Raw genomic sequence first — 16,046 nt, forward strand, 5'->3', positions numbered from 1 at the left:
ATTTTTTCCCTAGAGATCTGTGTTTGTTGAAGTCTCTAAATTCTTTTTCAATTGAAAAATAACATATTCCAATTAAACAAGGGAAATGGTTAAGTTCCAAAGTAAATTTGTCAATTCATTTGTGTGACTCAAGTTTACTTTTTATTTCATTTTTGCCCTGTTTTAACCACTGAGTTATTCTTACTTATAAATGAAGATAAGGATACTGATGATATTTATTATCATCATTTGAAAATTCCAATGCAATTTGGAACTGCAGGTACCATTGTGCCAATTTTATGGTTTGTAACTCTATCCATATTTGTACTTATCTCTACTGTATAACGAGCTAATTTTTCTGCCGCTTCTTTTCTAAGAATACCAGTTGTGCAGTAGGTAGATTTAAAATGTACTTTGTTGCATTCTCAAAGAGACAATGCTTTTTGCTAACCCAAGATGCAAGAATTCTGACAGATATGCTGAGAAAATACATATGAGATCCTGCATCCCTTTTATGAAAAGAAAAGAATGAAATTTACCTCAAGGAAGCAATAGTTTTTTTTTTAATATCTTACTATTTTATTTAAATGATAATAAGATAATACACAAACTGAGAATCTGATTTGATTTTTTAATTATTTTCATTTTAGGCTATGGCTCAGAAGGAAGACATGGAAGAAAGAATCACGACCCTTGAGAAGCGTTACCTCAGTGCTCAGAGAGAATCTACCTCCATACATGACATGAATGACAAACTAGAGAATGAATTAGCAAATAAAGAGGCCATCCTACGGCAGGTTCAGTATCTCCACCTTGGTTTCGTTCTGGTCTGTATGTGTTCTCACCATGCTCACAAAGCATGGAGTACGTAAACTATGGTATTCCTTAGCAATAAATTATTCTCTGCAATTTAGAATCAAACTAACTAAATAGATGTGATTTTCAGTATATAATCTAGAAATTTGTCTTAAAAATTATGATTAATATTTACTTTGGATCTGGACATGAACCAGAAACTGTGGTAATAATATATATATATATATATATATATATATATATATATACACACACACACACACACACACACACACACATATATATATATAAAACCTCAGTTAAATCCAACCACCACCTGTAAGTACAATTATTATAGTGTAAAGGATAACAATTATTATACAATTATTTTACTGAGAGTAAAATAAGTACATTTATTATACAGAGGAAACTCAGGTTCAGAGAACATGACTGCCTTCCCAGGGTCACAAGTACAGTAATTGCAGAGTCAATAATGGAAGCCTAGGTCTATCCGGCTCTGGAGAAGGAATGGGCAAACTATAGCCCACATGCCAAAACTATGGCTCTGTTTTACAAGTATAGTTTTATCAAAACATAACCATACCCATTCATTTAATCATCATCTCTGACTGCTTTTGTGCTACAATAGTAGAATTGAATAGTTGAATTAGAGACTTTGTGATACACAGAGCCTGGAGTATTTACTATCTGGTCTTTAGCAGAAAAAGTTAGCCAACTTCATCTCTAGAGCCTGAACTCTCAATCACTGTGATCCGTTCCCTCTCCTACTCTAGCTATTGTTAAGATTTTCAGTCAATTGATATTATGGTGCATTTGAGGTTTGAGTACTAAGTTGTGTCTCATTTGTCCAAGTTAATTCTCACTATTCATTCCTTTTTGCTGTTGTTGGTAAAAGGTTTTCATTTTTTATGTGCTAAATTTATTAAGGCATATTGATAAGCAATATATGAAAACAAGTGGTAGTAGTAGCTGATTTTAACTCTAGGATAAAGGCTGAAGCCCACAGCCCCTAGTGACTGGTGTTTGCTATCCTAACTGTGACAATTCAAGTGTCTCTTTCTTCATCCCTGGTTCAGATGGAAGAGAAGAATAGACAGTTACAAGAGCGTCTTGAGCTGGCTGAGCAAAAGTTGCAGCAAACTATGAGAAAAGCTGAGACCTTACCTGAAGTAGAGGCTGAATTGGCTCAGAGAATTGCAGCCCTGACAAAGGTACTACAATAAAACAATTGGTCAATCTAGATATATTAATACTTTTAGAAATGACTAGTAATCGAGATGGAATCTATAAAGATGTTCTTCAGGCTTTATGGAGTTTATATTATATTGGTCTGTTGTTTAGATGACTTTTTATATTACATATATCTTATTTATGTTGAAATGAATGATTGATAAATGAATATGATTATTTCTTTGCCTATTTAAACATTAGCAAAAACAAAGTTTCATGTTCTTATAGCTAATTTTCCATGGTAATATTTGTACATAAGAATAATCAACAAATATAAAAACATAATGATTTTAACATGGATATACATGAGACATAGTAATTTAGTAAGCTTAATATAAATTGTATAGTTTTAAAAATGCAGGAAGTATCATAAGCAGTTGATTTCTTTCTGATTACAGTATGAAAAAAATTTGTTAGAAGTTGAAAATTAGATTTGTAGAGCCATAAAATCTAAAGGTATTAAATAGGGAAAGTGATTTTAATAGTTGAAATTTCTTCTGAACCAATAAAATCGATAATATTCTGAAGAATGTTCAGAATTAACTGCTCCATTATGGACATAAAATTCTGCAATTTGCTTACTTTAGAACTTAGCAACCATTATAATGTTGTAAAGTGAAAGTGAAAGTTGCTCTGTCATGTCTGACTCTTTGCAACCCCATGGAATAGTCCATGGAATTCTCCAGGCCAGAATACTGGAGTGGGTAGCCTTTCCCTTCTCCAGGGGATCTTCCCAACCCTGGGATTGAACCCAGGTCTCCTGCATTGCAGGTGGATTCTTTACCAGCTGAGCCACCAGGGAAGCCCAAATGACTGCTCTTACCTTTCACGGTTAAATGGAAATGGCAATTGCTTCAAAGTGTATATGCATGTCACTAGAATAAAGATCCAGATTTTGTCACTAAAAGCATGTTTGAATATTAATATCAATTCAAAAAGGTACACACGTTTTAGATGTTTAAACATTGTTGGTGAAAAGTGAAAGTGTTAGTCACTCAGTCATGTCTTGACTCTGCAACCCCATGGACTGTAGCCTGCCAGGCTCCTAGGTCATGGAAGCTTTTTTTTGCGCCATTGTAATAAATGGCTCAGATAGATATATGAACTGCAAATGATAAACTCTGATGTTAGGGATTATCCCAAACAACTGATGCAGCAAAGTAAAAGTAGGCACACATTGTTGCTTTCAGAAGAAGCACATGGTTAGAAAGAAACAGTAAACTGATGCCTGTTCATTCAAATAGGGTAGTTAATCAGATAGAGAAAGGAAAACAGTTGACAGAGTAGAAAGTATTGGAATAGTTGGGTGTCGGTAGAGTTACTGGACTAACTAGCTGAATAGAACTTTTGTCTGATTAGGGTGATAAAATGTGGATCCTTCTATAGTCACAGATCAGAGTACCATAAACCATTATGGCAGTTTCAGAAATGTATGCTTTCTTTCTTTTTTTTTTTTTTATCTTGTTGTTATTTTATTTTTTTAATTAACATTTTATTTTATTTATTTTTTGATGGTTTATTTTTATTTTATTTTTTAATTTAATTTAATTTTATTTTTAACTACAATATTGTATTGGTTTTGCCATATAAAATAAATATAAACTTATTTAATTTGAGAAATATTCTTGAAATTATATAAAAGTACAAACAGATTAGTAGTATTCTATTTTTTTGGAAGCACATTTTAAATTACTGTAATATGGATTAAGATATGCATACTTAGGATTTTCATCTGAGGAATATAAAGGATTTTTATAGTTATCTTATTGAATTGAAATATTTTAGAAGGAGTTAGGCAAGTGGTTAAATAATAAAAGTAACTTTTGTGATATTTTAGTATAAAATAGTCATCAATACTGTGTGAGTAAAATACAAGAACGTCTGGAATCTCTCTCCCCAAATCACAATTTAAAATTCAGCAAATTTGCCCCAAATTAACCTCTGATTGATTGAGAATAAAGCGTAATTTAAAACATAATACTTGACAAATGAGGCTTTAATTAAATATCCCTAAGAATCCTTAATTTAGAATTTAAAAATAACTTAAAGTAGGTATCTCATCTGTCTCGCCCTCCATTTAATTGTATTGGGATCCTATTTGATACCTGTATTCATTTATGCACCCAAAGTACTTCCTCAGTTTATTGGACTTCCCTGGTGGCTCAGATGGTAAAGCATCTGTCTACAATGCGGGAGACCTGGGTTCCATCCCTGGGTCGGAAAGATCCGCTGAAGAAGAAAATGGCAACCCACTCCAGTACTATTGCCTGGAAATTTCCTCCGTTTACTCCTACCTAATAATACTTTGGGCTTCCCAGATGGCTCAGAGATTAAAGCATCTGCCTGCAATGCGGGAGACCTGGGTTCGATCCCTAGGTCAGGAAGATCCCCTGGAGAAAGAAATGGCAACCCACTCCAGTATTCTTGCCTGGAGAATCCCATGGACAGAGGAGCCTGGTGGGCTACAGTCCACGGGGTTGCAAAGAGTCAGACACGATTGAGCGACTTCACCCAGAACCTCTCCAATAATACATTACTAAAATTCTACTTCATCTAGACCTTTTGGTTTCCTCCCTTTTGAGCAGTTTTATCTCTCTTAAAATGTGTGAAGCTGCTAGAATTCACTCTGCTTGTCCTTTTTGCTGTTTTCTCTACTGACTGGCTGTGTATCAACAGATTATTTCAGATATATAGTTTTCGGATGGCCATATTTAATTCATTATTCACGCTCCTCCGGTCCTGAGATTTTGTTTTCAATTTACTCCCTCTGCTTGTAACCCTTTTATAACATTTGAAGATCAGTCTTTCAGTCTTTCATTTGCTCTCCCAAGTTTGATGGCTAAAATAATTTTTAAGCATTTTTTTATCTTCTGTTCTCAAGACCTAAAGGGACTGTCTCTAAAACCAGCTTTAGTTCATTGTTTCCATACCCGTTTGTTTTTGAAACCTTACTGTTATTGACCTCCGTAGTCTTTTTCTACTTCATAATATTTTTGACTTCTCACTAATTTATGATGTATGCTTAATTTAAATCTAGACTCCCTATCCTATGTTTTGAATGATTTTATTAACAACCTTTCATGTATTTTATTTGGTCTGTATGTATTTTTTCTTTTATTATCTGCTATGTATTTTTTATTCTCTTTGGCCCTCCTCTCTTTAATTTTAATTCCTTCTCCATTTCCAAATATATTCCCCTTCTTCTCAAAACCATTTTTTCCTGTAATTTTTTCTAAAACTTTAGCTTATTTGAAAATTGTCTTGTCACATTAGAGAGTGAAACCACTATACGCCCTATATCCCATCAAGGAGTCATAAAATTGCAGACTGTTTTTGCGTGACTCTAGCATTTACATCATTTCCTTAAATTGCAGTCTTCCTCGGGTTCAGATGAACATAAATCAGTAGTGCTTGCACATTTATCCAGTGCTTGTTTAGAGATGATGTCTGAATTTACCTTTTGGTTGATAAGACAACCTTTTCTTCTGCTGGTGGTGTGTATGTATGTATGTATGTGGGCTTATGTGTAAAAATAGGTAGCTAAAGCTCAGTTAAGGCTTTCAGAAAGTCAAAAGATTTGAATGCTGGTGGCTAGGGATAAAATGAAAAATTTGGCTTCGGTGAGTGAATACACAACTAATAAACATTTTGGGCTCCCAATCTTTTGATTTATGATGTTTACTTTTTTAATTAAAATGCATATTCCCTCAGCAAGGACATAATTCATCTTGAATTTCATAAGGTATTTCATCCATTTTTAGTACCAATAAAAAATATGAACAAAATAGTGACTTAAAAATATCAACAAAATAGTGACAGAATTCTTGTTTAATCTCTGAAGTGGAGTTTCACAGTGTTTGGTGTGTTTTCAGTCGTTAAGATATAAACAGTAGCAGTTTTAAGGACCTTGGAAAGATATACTAACTCTACTTTTGCAAATAGAAATGTTCATGCTTTGACTACCTTGAATCAATCACCTGACTAATTGTCATAACATTACTTGTTAAAATTTAATTTTGAGAGATTACAGATCTGTTTAAGAATTTAAAGTATATCATTTCAGTAATATTTTGACCCATATACAGTATTAATAATTGAATTATAAATTTTAAATAATATTATAAAATTGTCTTGTAGCATTTGAAGACTATGGTAGCATTCTTTATTGCTTCTGGTTGGAGATTTGGGGAGAGAAATTGTTTATTTCTTTTTTCTTCATTACTTTGCCAATTTATGAAATAAAAATATCAGAAGGAAAATCTTATAAAATATAAATGTTGAATTATAATTCACATAAGCCAATTAGTTAAATGTTAAATGTTCATTTTATAGATTAAGTTGGAATTTGTTGGATAAAATAGTACATATGCATATGAACCAATACATGAATAGGTTACTATTTCTTTTCAGGTACTGCATGACATATTTATATATAGTCTCATATTTGCATAAAGTAAGTTTCTCTGTTTTAGAATAAACTTATAAAATGTAATAGAATATGCTCTGGAGTTAAATATTGTTTATACTGATATAAGGTACTTTGGCTGTTGTGATCATTTAACTTGTAATTATGATTAAAATGTTGATGTAACTTTACATGTAATCTGTGCATAACATACTAATACAATTCAGCTATCAGCAATGTCATGTGTTGAACACTCTGCATCTGTGGTTACCTGACATTCACCTCCAAGACATGTAACTAACCTTGTGACGGGGCAAACATTAAGTGCCTCACAAAGGCACTGTCCCGCCTTTTCACTTTAGGGCACTCTTTAGTTTCCATAGCAACAAATCAACGCAGAATCGGTTTTGGAATGGCCCCTTGTGTCTTTCAGGAAAGTTCACCATAAGTATTCTTGTCCTCACGGCACTACTATCCCTTTGGTAATTTGAGGACTTTTAATCGTTTTCATTTAAAATGTCAAATTAAGGCTATGTCTAAGAGTAGATGCTAAGGTTTTACACCTACAACCATAGTGTGTATTCAGAGACCAGAAGTCATTTTGTAAGTTTGCCACTGTTGCTGAGGAAACTCAATCCTGCTTGAATTGGAGAATACTCCAATTATTAATTAACCCCATAGCTTAGCTTCTTCTCTGATTTCTACAGAGTTGGGTTTATAATAAATACTGTTCCAAATTTATTTCACCTGAGATCATTGCCTTGGCCTACTCCTCAACATTGAGGTACACTGTTTCCATGATTTTTAAGTAATATAACAAACCAAAACACAAAACTTATGACAGTGTATCAGAAACATATTCTAGTGTTTGGTTTCCCATAATTCCAACGATTACATGACTCTCAGAGTTGCTTTAATTCGTTCTGTAGTAATCGTTCATCGCCAGCCATCACTAACCTTTCATACCTTAGGTTGGTAGCTTTTTATTTGAGCATATCATTGTTTTTCACTTACAACCATCAACTGCATCATGTTCACCAAATATCAGTGTAGTTCTTTCCACATAAAATTCTGTCTATTAAAGTATTAAATTTGCTGTCACACTTTTCTTTTAAGCATTCTGTGCTATGTTCTGTTCAGTGTCAGTGTCTTTAGTTCTGATTTTTCAATTTTGTCCCTCTCCTTTTCCTTGACTTGTTAGTCTGATCCAACCTCTTCTACCTCATCTGATGATTATCAATATGTTATGGAAGCTAAACTACAAGAAATGATCTCCATACGTAGGAAGGTAGTCCTACTGGACTTTACTTTCTATCGCTAAATAGAATCCATCTAATTTTTTCTTTTCATTTCTAAAAATTTTGTTACTTTTTGTTTATTGATAATCGACCATCTGTGCAGTTGAGTGCTTCAGGAGCTTAAGATTGGACAATGGCAGGTTTGTGTTCAAACCATGCACAGTCTGCATGTTACATTTGGCTGATCTCATTGCTCATAAATAACTCCAATGTTTTGCTGATGCTTGGATGTGACAGGCCTTTGTAGCTGACACATTTCAAGCAATGCTGTTCAGCTGCCTGTTGAAAGAAAGTTTATTTTTTGAAAACTACATTTGCAGTTGGTAGTAGCTTGCTTTACATTTTATTTCAGTTTATTTAGAGGAAAAGTCTTAGCCACATCTTACGTGTCAGATGCATTCTTCATATTTCTTAACAGGCTGAAGAAAGACATGGAAACATTGAAGAACGGATGAGGCATCTCGAAGGTCAACTGGAAGAGAAAAATCAAGAACTTCAAAGAGTATGTATTTTAACAGCCATCCCTCTCAAGCCTCAGTTTATGGATTTATACTCTACATATAAGAAATGAATGCCTTTCTTGATTATGGGTTATATTTAAAAATCATATGGATATGCCAGAGCTTCTGCCAATTTAATCAAAACAGACATAAAATTAAATCCAATATTTAAACTAGAAAAAATATAAAAACAAACCCAAATAATTTTTAAACGATTCTTATGTTAAATTTATTTATTTGGATATAAGGCTAGGCAAAGAGAGAAAATGAATGAGGAGCACAACAAAAGATTATCTGATACTGTGGACAGACTTCTGACAGAATCCAATGAACGCTTACAGCTACATTTAAAGGAACGGATGGCCGCTCTAGAAGAGAAGGTAAAATGACCAATCACATGATTATTAGCTATATTCTTATGATCATGCTTGCTTTCTGCTCTGCTGCAATCATAGTATTGGTCAGAGGATCCATTTACTTTCTTTAATTTGAAAGGAGCCTGATACATCTTAAAAGTGAACAAATGGCTTCTATAAAAATATGTAAGATCAATTTTTAAGTGAATAAAAAAAGTTACATGTTATATAATATATGTAGCATGATCATATAGACAAATGTATTGAAATGTGGTATGGTTTTGTGATGAAAGTGTTTCATTTATTTCTCACCTGGTGTGCAAAAAAGATTAAGACAAAAAATAGTATTTTGGATATGAACCATTCAAATGTTTCAAGTATCTGAATCTGCTACTAATCTAAAAGCCAAAATGTGAGTGAGTTTATATCACCATAAAACCAGTGTCAATCTCACCACAGAATTTAGAAATGCAATACTTTCAGCCATATTGTTTCCAAAAACAGGCTTTTGTACCATCTGCAATTTCACTCACAATTTATATGTCTCATTAATAGTTGTCAACTACCAGATCAACAAAAGTTTTGTCAGCTGATTGCCAGTTCCATGGTATAAAAAAGGTAGGAATTAAAACCCAGGTGGAGAAATCATTTTGGAAATTTAGACTGAATGCCAGTCACTACTTAAACTAGACATTTCCCCCTGCTCCATACAGTAAACCAAAACAGGAAAAATGTTTCAAGAAAATGTTAAAGAAATTTGATCAGTTTACCCATCAAGTCATAAGGCATACCTTCTTCCTATTCCGTTCCAAGTGCATGCCAGTTCCCAAACTCTTACTTTTTTACTCTATGAATTTAAAAAGAATACATTATTATAAATCATGCTTTGTAATACTACAAGAAAAATATAAAGATTCTAAAAATAGTAATACTTTTATGGCAAGGATTTTTTTTTAATCTATCATGCAAGTTATTTATATATCATGTCATGTAACATTAATTTTTAAATAGCTAAATTTTATTTTTATTTAATAATTTAATCATTATTAGAAATTGTTCATTCTGTATATGAAATAAAGGTTCAGAAATTGAATCTTTAAAATATATGATCTTAAATTTTTCTTTCTTCAGGTAATAAAAATGAGTTCATCTGAATTCTTCTCTGTGACAGCTTTAGCTAATATTTTGCTTTTTATTCACTTTTTCTCATTTAAAGAGTAAACTGATTATTTCAAATTTTATTTTATTTTTTTTTAAAAGACTAAGAAGAGGTTGACAAAAATAGTTTAAAAGTTAATAGTTATCTTATATGTCAATCCAACTGTTACAAAATGACACTTCCCATTTTAATTATGTATTTCTAAAAATGTTCAAGTGTCTTGTTTAAAGATTCCATTGAAACTTAGTTTCCATGGAAACCAAAAAATAAATGGTGCCAAGGAAGGAATCAAAGAAAATTCTTGAGTCATAGAAAATTAATCTACACATTGAGTGATTTTCTCTTTACTTTATTAATTATTTATCTGTTCTTCTTTCCTTTTCTGTAGAATGTTTTAATTCAAGAATCAGAAACTTTCAGAAAGAATCTGGAAGAATCTTTACATGATAAGGTATTATGGAACCTTACATTTTGTCCACTTTTCTATTTCACCATGGTGAATGTTTTTTTGTAAAATAAATTTGATAATAATTTTAGGATATTATCTTTTAAAATAGTTTAAATTTTATGTAATACATACAGAAAAGTGTACATATAGAAAGAGAGCCTGATAAACTTTTACAAGCCAACACACTAAAAATCAACAGCCTGGAAGCCCCCCGTTGTTAGCCTATAATTGCAACTTTTATGCTAAAGGATAATCACTATCTTGACTGCTAACAGAAAAATAAAAATTATTTTTACTTTTTTGAACTTTATATAAAATTGTATGCACTGATTTGTGTCTAGTCTGAGATTATTTTAGCTGCAATGTATTAAATAACTACTGTGCATAACAGTTGTGATAAGTTACATCTTTGCGAACAAAATCTTAGTTCTAAAGTATCTGAAAAAGTCTCAGGGGAAAAAGCACAAGGCAATGAATTGTAGAGTAGCAGATGCCAAGTGCCAAATGAGGGAAATAGACGATAAGAACTACAGGTAAGAGAGATCACCATATACTGATGCTCTGAAGAAGGTTTCAGAAAACTTTAAGGAAAGATAGGACTGTGGTGCAGGTCTTTCAAATACAGTACCTGTGCCCTGATTGCAGGTGCTTAGAGTGAGGAGAGGATGAGTAGTTAGGTTTGAGATCTTAAATAATAATGGGCTTAGCAGTTTTACTGGAATCAGTTATTCTTATTGTAGAATACATGAGAGACTAGACAGATAAGGACCAGATTATGAAACATTAAAAGCTGTCATTGATAATGTCTTTTCCTCCTTCCTTAGCGTGTAAAATTCTTGTTAGCAATTTTGTCTTATTTTGTTCAGCATAGGTAAATGAAATAATACCTAATCACTGTCTTAATAAGTGTGCTCAACAAAAGACGAAAGGAATGGAAACAGAGATGGGCAGGAGGGAGGGAAAGAGGGAGTAATAGAGGGAAGGAAGAAACAGATGGAAGGAAGAAAGGAATGAAGGGAGAGAGGCAGAAAAGGAGAGGGAGAAGGAAGGGATGGAAGATCTGACAACATATGACATTTGGAAGGTATTGGAAAAGATGAGAGAATAAAGAGAAGAAGGAACAATTGTACATCTAACCATATTGAATGCTACATATTATGGTATTAATTTAAAAATAGCTATTTTGTCCCACAGTCAGGATGCACATACTCTTATCCCCTGAAAGATAGGTGTATAAGAACAATTCAGTATGGTGCCTACAAGATAGCATCTAATTCTTTCTGGAGTAGTTCAGAATGTCTCCATGAAGAAGATGATGTTTCATCCAGCTCTTGAAGGCACATATGATCTTAACCAACAGAGAAGGGTAGGGAAGAGGACATACCTATGCAGTAGTGTGGAGAAAAAACAAAGATGGTTGATTTGCTGAATCACCAGAAGTTTGCTGTGACTGGTATGTGTTTAAAGGACTAGAGTGTTACCAGATTGTGAATTTTGGACTCGATCCTATTCTGGAATGTTATGTTATTCAAAGCTCTGTGTGCTTCTGGCAAGATCCCCAGAACCCACTCCCAAACCACCTACCTGAACCTTATAACTCCAACAATCTGCCCAGGCAATCAGCAGTACAAATCATTCCATGCTTTACATCCCTGTTCATGTCAGTATCTAGAGGAAGCAAATCCCAGGTCATACATCATTTCTAAATGCCATTCCATACAGCTGAACACATTTCCTAATCTAACCCACATCTATAACTTCTCAAATTTCCACTCAATTATCTATAACTCAAAGTCCATTATGGAGAAAGCAATGGCACCCCACTCCACTACTCTTTTGCCTGGAAAATCCCATGGACGGAGGAGCCTGGTGGGCTGCAGTCCATGGGGTCACTGAGAGTTGGACACGACTGAACGTCTTCACTTTCACTTTTCACTTTCATGCATTGGAGGAGGAAATGGCAACCCACTCCAGTTTTCTTGCCTGGAGAATCCCAGGGACGACGGAGCCTGGTGGGCTGCCGTCTATGGGGTCGCACACAGTCAGACACGACTGACACGACTTAGCAGCAGCAGCAAAGTCCATTATGAGTAAAATCCTTCATATACTCAACTTATTTTCTTCATGTTTCTCTTCATTATCTTGATCTCTAAAGTTCCTAGGACCATCCTTGGATATATTCTGTATGTTCAGTCCTTGGTGAGTTCATAGATTTTAAATACCATTTGTAAATTGAGTACTTACAAATTTAGATCACCTACTGGGTCCTCGTTCCTGAAGGAGTTCATTTATTCAAGAGCCAATTCAGTATCTCTATTTGGACTCACGGGCATCTCCATCTTAACAAGTAATCCCCTCAACTCCCAAAACACCACTACCAATTAACCTAATCAACACCCAGCAGTCATATCAATAGGTCACAACTTCTTCCCCTTAATTATTCAGGTTAAAAATCTTGGAGCTATTCTTGACCTCTTTCTTGATCCACACCCCTTAGCCAGTTCAATAGCAAATTCTCTCAGTTCTATCTTCAGAATGCAACCAATATCCTTGCCATTCTCTTCTGACACCACGGTTGTCCAAGCCATAATCCTCTTGGCCTGTTTTTGGAAGAGCAGTAATAATTTCATTTCTTCCCTGCCTTCCAGTCCCATTCATCAGTTCACCTCACAGCCATCAAAATCATCAGGTCACTTCTCTACTCAAAAATCCCCAAGTCATTCCCTATCTCACTCAGAGTAAAAGCCAGACACTTTAAGATGGTTTACAGAGCTTTCAGGCCTACCCTTACCAAATCCTGTTAGCATGATTTCCTAAACCGATTACCACTTGCCTTTCTCCTTAACTTTTCCAGTCCAGACACAAAAGCCTCCTTGCCCTCTCCCTCACCAAATGTGGTCCCCCAAAGAGGCCTTTGCACCCACCATTCCTCCTACTTGCCATTCCTTTCCTGAAGGTATTTTTTTTATCTCCCTCCCTTTCTCTCCGTCTTTGATCAAGTATCACTTAATTCAGAGCCTTCCTTTACTCTGCTATTTTCTACTTCCTACCAACATCCTATAAACCCAAATTGTTTACTGTCTTTTCTGCTAGATTGTAAATTACATGAGGGCAGGAAATTTGACAGTTCATTGCTGTAGCATGCATGCTGTATCTTAAAGCCTACCACACAAGAGGTGCTCATTGTATATTTGTGGAAATAATGAATCAATGAATTAATAAATATAATAAGAATGTATCAGATAACTATAAGCAAGAGTTTTATTTGATCATATATGTCTTTAAAGATGATACAGCTAGCAGAGGAATGTGTGGGCAAGAGATGGAAGGGAATGATGCCTCTGTGGAAGTTGGTAAAATAATTCAGGAAAAAGGTAAAAATATGTGTAATAAAGGATGGCAGTAGAAAGAATAAAAAGAACAGATACGATAAACATTGCAAAGGCCACACTGAAAAAAGGTCATGGTGAGAAAAGAAGTATGGGTCCAATAAAATGGCCATCATTGGCCCCTGCAGAGGGGGAAAAATAATAGCCATGGAAAATACAGAAGGACACATTTAAATATTTATAATGCTATAAAATTTATAATCACAAAAACAAAACTGAGTGCTTACATGAGCATTTAATTAAGGGCTATAAGATCACTCTTGTCTTCATAAATTTACAGACTGAAACTGATAATGCCAATCTTAGAAAATTCTCAGATGCACAAGTTATTGTACCAATACCAAGCTAATAACTTTAGCTCATATCAGGTGATGACTTTTTATCATCCTTTTCTTAACCTTTTCTTGATTTTTTAAACAGCTATGCTTTCTACTCTGATTTTGAAGTGATGTATATATAGCTAGTCATGATCTTATTTTTCCCATATGTTTAGAAAGATTTAGGATTAGTGAGTACTAGAGAATGTGGGTAAAATTGTATTAATTTCTTCTGTCACATTTTCATCTCAAGGGGAAAGTCAGGCATTTTTTGCTGTCATATCTAACAATACTTAATAAAAATATATTAATTCTTTTTCCATTTTTAGAAAGTTATTAAGCTTAGTAGTTGGTTTATCATAATTGAATGTTGGTATTATTGGTATATGCCTATCATCCGAGTAACACCTCTTTGATTTTTAGGAAAGGTTAGCAGAAGAAATTGAAAAGCTGAGATCTGAACTTGACCAGTTGAAAATGAGAACTGGCTCTTTAATTGAACCCACAATACCAAGGTAATATTAAATTAAAAGCTTATCTATAGTTCACCAAAAATCAATGTGAACTTTCTTATGGGTTTTGTATCTCCTCAAATAAAATAACTAAATGCCTTCTGTTGTTCAGCAGGCATTGCCCTATTTTGATTCCTTACTGATTTATAGTTTCTATGCTCCAAAATAATTCTTTAATTTAGTAATTCTTTCCTCACACATGCAATAAAATATAAATCATTACCTTTTGTATTCTTCATTTAATATATATAGAAATATATGTCTTCTTATATATTATAAACCATACATTAAGACATGGAGCTATAGATACAGAGATTACATGTTTTTCTAGTAAGAGGCATCGGTCATTTTCTCTATATGCAGAAATGCTTTCAGTGTTTCCTGTTACTGAAGAAGCATCATTGGTTATGATTACTTATATTTACTCATCATTGGTAAAGATCTGTTTTTGTCGAGGCAAAAGAGGAAAGGAGAAATATGTTAAAAATTTTTCAAGTAAATTTATTTGTACTCAGCTGCTTTGAGTCAATACCTCATCTTTAAAAAAAAAAGCAAAGAGATGCTTATTTACTATGTAGATAGATATATATCTAAGTTAATAACAAGCATTTATTTGTTAAACAACACAGTATCAGCTATTTGAAACTTTTGACCACCACAGACTTCTATTATAAAAGTCCATTTTTTTGGTCTTAAGCTTATCCTAAGAATGTTAGCTCCACAAGGGTTGGAGTTCTTTGCCTGTTTTGAGTACTATAATTTCAGCACCCCACATATATATATATATATATATATATATATATATATATATATATGTGTGTGTGTGTGTGTATATATATATATATGACTCTCAATAGATATTGTTGAAGAAATGCATATCCAGTAAAGCATTTTTCAAGCATTCAAGTGAAAAATCCAAATAAAAAAAAATCCTAAAAGTACTTATATTCTCTTCAGAATTTTGAATTCAGTTTAATATAAGAATCAGTTCTACAGATGTAAATACACCCAAGGAACTTTTAGATATGTAGATCTTTGATTTTGAAAATAATGTTTAGTTTTCTAATGTTTTATTATGATTTGTGTATCTGAACTTGTTATTGATTCAGTGATATACATGGTGATGATGATGCTGATAATGGTAAAGATGAAAGAAAACGCCAACAGAGTAAATACACAGAACTAGCATTATTCAATCAATAAATGTATATTTTATTAGGACCAAATGGCCATTTCATTGTCTTTTTTACCTTCAGTCTCAGAAATACAGAGTTGTAAAAGTGCTATCTAAAAGTTTATCACTGTAGTGAGTCATCATGGCAGCTGAACAATGTGACATTTATTGACAGTGAAGAATCATCAGGGAAGCCTGGGAACTACATGCTGCTGCTGCTGCTGCTAAGTCGCTTCAGTCGTGTCGGACTCTGTGCGACCCCATAGATGGCAGCCCACCAGGCTCCGCCGTCCCTGGGATTCTCCAGGCAACAACACTGGAGTGGGTTGCCATTTCCTTCTCCAGTGCATGAAAGTGAAAGTGAAGTCGCTCAGTCGTGTCCGACTCTTAGCGACCCCATGGACTGCAGCCCTCCAGGCTCCTCCGTCCGTGGGATTTTCCAGGCAAGAGTGCTGGACTGGGG

At 33.9% G+C, this 16,046-nt stretch overlaps 1 protein-coding gene across 7 annotated transcripts in view; it reads left to right on the forward strand.

Moving 5' to 3' along the window:
- PPFIA2 (PTPRF interacting protein alpha 2) overlaps positions 1 to 16,046 on the forward strand; it is a 503,973-nt gene that overhangs the window by 385,976 nt on the left and 101,951 nt on the right. For all 7 annotated transcript variants that reach the window (XM_070370959.1, XM_070370962.1, XM_070370958.1 and 4 more), the window contains 6 exons: positions 630 to 776; positions 1,872 to 2,006; positions 8,147 to 8,230; positions 8,477 to 8,608; positions 10,132 to 10,194; positions 14,321 to 14,412. In XM_070370959.1, coding sequence (XP_070227060.1) covers positions 630 to 776; positions 1,872 to 2,006; positions 8,147 to 8,230; positions 8,477 to 8,608; positions 10,132 to 10,194; positions 14,321 to 14,412 — 653 coding nt within the window. The remainder of the gene's footprint in view (positions 1 to 629; positions 777 to 1,871; positions 2,007 to 8,146; positions 8,231 to 8,476; positions 8,609 to 10,131; positions 10,195 to 14,320; positions 14,413 to 16,046) is intronic.

The sequence above is a fragment of the Bos mutus genome, chromosome 5, assembly GCF_027580195.1.
Source record: "Bos mutus isolate GX-2022 chromosome 5, NWIPB_WYAK_1.1, whole genome shotgun sequence".
NCBI classification, from domain to species: domain Eukaryota; kingdom Metazoa; phylum Chordata; class Mammalia; order Artiodactyla; family Bovidae; genus Bos; species Bos mutus.